Below are 3,974 nucleotides of genomic sequence, written 5' to 3'. Positions count from 1 at the left end.
AACCAGCCCCGGGTAATGCCAAGAGCAGGAAAAGGGTCAGCTTCAGGGGAAAGCCGTGCCTGAAGTTAGCTAACAATACAAACCCGATACACTGCAGAGGAAACAAAATACCCCGGCCAAGCAATTTCCATGTCAAACATCATCTGCGCAGCGGCTCGGTCTGTGAATGTGAGTGGTCGCCTGAATCCCTGCTCCGCGGCCGGCGCCTCCTCATACCTTCACACCGCGCACCCTGGCCCGCGCGCGTCCTGCTCCCGCCGGTGGCCGAGGCTCTTCCCCCTCGCCCAGTCTGGAGCTGGAAGTGATTCCTATTGGCCAAGGTGTCCATGTAAATAGGTGTGAAAGAAATCAGAGCTGGCCAGGCTCTCCCCTCTCGCTCAGTCCCCTCCCTCTGCATCCCCCGCTCCCCCTCCTCTTCCTCCTCCCCCAAGGCGATTGTCATATGATAGCTAAGAAGTGGCACATTAATGAAGCGCCGCTACAGGGGTCTTTTCTGCTCCTGTCACCGCTTAAAACTATCAGATGGTTCGAGGGAGGACATGGAGGCAGCCACCTAGCTCAGTGGAGCCGCGGAGCCCACAGCAGCGCCCTCCGGAACCCCGAGGCCGCCGCTGCCACTGTCCGCGCCGGGACTCCGCCGCCGAGCTCGGCCGCCCGCGGAGCTCACGGCCAGAAGCGCCACGGACCGGGCGGCGCGGGGCGCTGCGGGTCTGAGCTGCGGAGCTCAGGGACGAGTGGAGCCCAGCCGAGGCAGGACACTGCGCCCCGGCTGCGCGCCGGGAGGGACTCGGCGAGCAGCAGCGCCATCCCGGATGCGGACGCGCAACTTGGGGCAACTTTAAGGTGAGCCGCTCTCCGTTGCATCCCTACCCCCAGTTCCCGCTCCTGGTCCGGGCTTCCTTCCAGGCTACCATCGCGCCGCTCGCGGGCTTCCCCTCCCGCGCCCCCTGGCCGCCCCCAACTCGACATGCAAAGTTGCTGGCTAAAGAGCTCAGGCACTGGCTGATCCGGCGCCGAAGCCCCCTACTCGCCACCCCCGAAGTCTGTTCTCGGCCTGGCTGACCTCGCGGTGTCTGTGCATCCACGTCCTTCCCCCCATTATCTTCCCCCCTTCCCAGATCCGAGCAGGACCGCGCGGACCCAGAGCTAGAAAGGGGCAAAGAAGAAGATGCCTCGGCCCGGCCGCAACACGTACAGCGACCAGAAGCCGCCCTACTCGTATATCTCGCTGACCGCCATGGCCATCCAGAGCTCGCCCGAAAAGATGCTGCCCTTGAGCGAGATCTACAAGTTCATCATGGACCGCTTTCCCTACTACCGGGAGAACACGCAGCGCTGGCAGAACAGCCTGCGCCACAACCTTTCCTTCAACGACTGCTTCATCAAGATACCGCGGCGGCCAGACCAGCCCGGCAAGGGCAGCTTCTGGGCGCTGCACCCCAGCTGCGGGGACATGTTCGAGAACGGCAGCTTCCTGAGGCGCCGCAAGCGCTTCAAGGTGCTCAAGTCGGACCACCTGGCGCCCAGCAAGCCCGCTGACGCGGCGCAGTACCTGCAGCAGCAGGCCAAGCTGCGCCTCAGCGCGCTGGCGGCCTCGGGCACGCACCTGCCGCAGATGCCCGCCGCCGCCTACAACCTGGGCGGCGTGGCGCAGCCCTCGGGCTTCAAGCATCCCTTCGCCATCGAGAATATCATCGCGCGCGAGTACAAGATGCCTGGGGGACTGGCCTTCTCCGCCATGCAGCCCGTGCCCGCCGCCTACCCGCTCCCCAACCAGTTGACTACCATGGGCAGCTCGCTGGGTACTGGCTGGCCACACGTGTACGGTTCGGCAGGCATGATCGATTCGGCCACCCCCATCTCCATGGCTAGTGGCGATTACAGCGCCTACGGCGTGCCGTTGAAGCCTCTGTGCCACGCAGCGGGCCAGACGCTGCCCGCCATCCCCGTGCCCATTAAGCCCACGCCGGCCGCAGTGCCCGCGCTGCCCGCACTGCCTGCGCCCATCCCCACCCTGCTCTCGAACTCGCCGCCCTCGCTCAGCCCCACGTCCTCTCAAACAGCCACCAGCCAAAGCAGCCCCGCCACTCCCAGCGAAACGCTCACCAGCCCGGCCTCCGCCCTGCACTCAGTGGCGGTGCACTGACCCGCAGAGGCCGGCGCCCCGTCTTGTCCCCCCACCCCCCGCAGCTCACTCGCCTTCCCCGGCTCCCAGTCCTGCCCTCCCCATCTGGGACCGCCACCCTAACTTGTCCAGTTCACCTTCGGCCAACCCTCTCTCCCCCATGAGAACTCTGTTTTGGACCCAGGAGACGCAACACAAACTTGCAGATGGGCCTGGAGGCGCGTGGGAGTTGTCCTCGCCCCCAAGAGGGGTTAGGCAGCGGGCACCTGAGCCAAGTCGTCCCATTCCCGGGGCCCCCGAAATCCCCCTCCCACTGAAGAGGCAGGGGAAACCCTGCCTCCCGCAGTCTCAGAGAGGGGCGCGTCTAAGCTCGGCCCCGATCCGCGAGGCTCCGGACACGGCGCCGTTAGTTCCAAGCTCAGGGAAACCGCCTTGGAGGTTTCCCGGAACAGATCTTCCCTGAGGGCTGCAGACGCACAGCGGAGAGCCAGATCTCTGTTTACGTCTTGGAAATCTGACGCGAAAAGGGACCACTGGCTTCCTACCCTAGTCGCCTCCGCCCATCCGGCAGGGGCTGGGCGGACCACAGCCTCCCGGAGTAGCGGCCCTGCCTCCCCGGCTTCTGCGGAGTTTTCTGGTTTGGGGTTTTGTTTCCTGACACAGGCTCCAGGCGCTGGGAGTGTAGGGGAGAGGCTACCAACCTGGGAAGGGGACGTTTGTCCTCTACACAAGCAAAATAAAACTAAAAGTCAACCTTGTATGTTTACAAAGCGCCCGGTAAAACGTAAACAGTGAACCTGAATCTGTAGTGCTTGGCGGGCGAGCGGGCAAAAGCCCACTTTACAAGTACCTGTTGTAATGTGAATGTTTACTCTGCATTTCTGGCCAGGTTTAGGGGAGGGAAAGGGGGGGGGGGTGGGAAAGTTAATTGGGATGTTAACTTTCCGATTACTTAGAGACCTTTTTAGCTATTTATTTTATTGCTGGAAGGAAAAAAAGAAAGAAAGAAAATGAAATAAGTCGAAACTAAGAAAGCATCAAGGGCAACCCTAGAAGAACTTAGATAAGCTGACTAGTAACATGAAGGAGGTGTCACCGGATAGGTCTCCCATGGACAAGCCTTTCTGTTTGCTACAAGAACTTTTCCGAGAAGCTAAAGGGCTGCAAAGAGATGTAAATGCTTGTGAATAGGAATGATTATACACTGTGTAAAATGCACTTTTGTTTGCTATATTCCTTTAGAGTCTTAGGTAATTTGCTGGAAAATGAACTGTTGTTCTGGTGTGACCTGCTTAAGTTAAAAAAAAGTTGTAGTGTCATCAGAGCTGTACAATTTTTACCTTTCATTTTTCTCCCTCCCTGTACAGAATTAGCATGGCATTTTAAATATTGATGTTCTTGTTCCCAGCATGCCTGTTTTAAGACAAAGAATTTTAAAAAGGTGTCTACATTAAATTATGAACCTAGTCCAAATAATATTTTCTCATTAAAATATGTAAATGCAAAATTTAGTTTCGTGTGTTTTTGAAGAGTTGCTACAAACAGTAACTTTACCAAAGATAAATGCACTGCTTCTCTAAGCATGCTTTCTGCAATACATTGTCTGAGTAGTTTGTCTTTTTCATAACTTATTTTGAAAACAAACCTCCTCTTATGCACTTGCAGACTGGGAAGAAATTACGCAGATGGACTCTCGAGGATATTGGCCCAGAGAGAAAGATGAAACAAACTCTTTCTAGTATAGATCAGGTGCACAGGTGTGGTGCTAAAAGAAAAACTGTTAATGAAAAATGAGTAACTTTATATGTATTTTGACTATCTTTAAGTATACATTTTACAAAATATACAG

The 3,974-nt window shown here is 57.0% G+C and overlaps 1 protein-coding gene across 1 annotated transcript; it reads left to right on the top strand.

The window, feature by feature from the left end:
- The first annotated feature begins 517 nt into the window (after window positions 1-517).
- On the top strand, window positions 518-3,631 carry FOXB1 (forkhead box B1). The gene is made up of 2 exons (XM_032622637.1): window positions 518-843; window positions 1,119-3,631. The coding sequence occupies exon 2, from the start codon at window positions 1,169-1,171 to the stop codon at window positions 2,144-2,146; it is 978 nt and encodes a 325-aa protein (XP_032478528.1). The 5' UTR covers window positions 518-843; window positions 1,119-1,168; the 3' UTR covers window positions 2,147-3,631.
- The last annotated feature ends 343 nt before the right edge of the window (window positions 3,632-3,974 follow it).

This window comes from Phocoena sinus, chromosome 2, assembly GCF_008692025.1.
Source record: "Phocoena sinus isolate mPhoSin1 chromosome 2, mPhoSin1.pri, whole genome shotgun sequence".
Lineage (NCBI taxonomy): Eukaryota > Metazoa > Chordata > Mammalia > Artiodactyla > Phocoenidae > Phocoena > Phocoena sinus.
Note: the sequence above shows the minus strand (reverse complement) of the source record. Positions and strands in the feature narration are given on the sequence as shown.

Coding starts and splice junctions, on each gene's coding strand:
- FOXB1 (XM_032622637.1), top strand. CDS start 1,169: ATGCCTCGGCCCGGCCGCAACACGTACAGCGACCAGAAGCCGCCCTAC.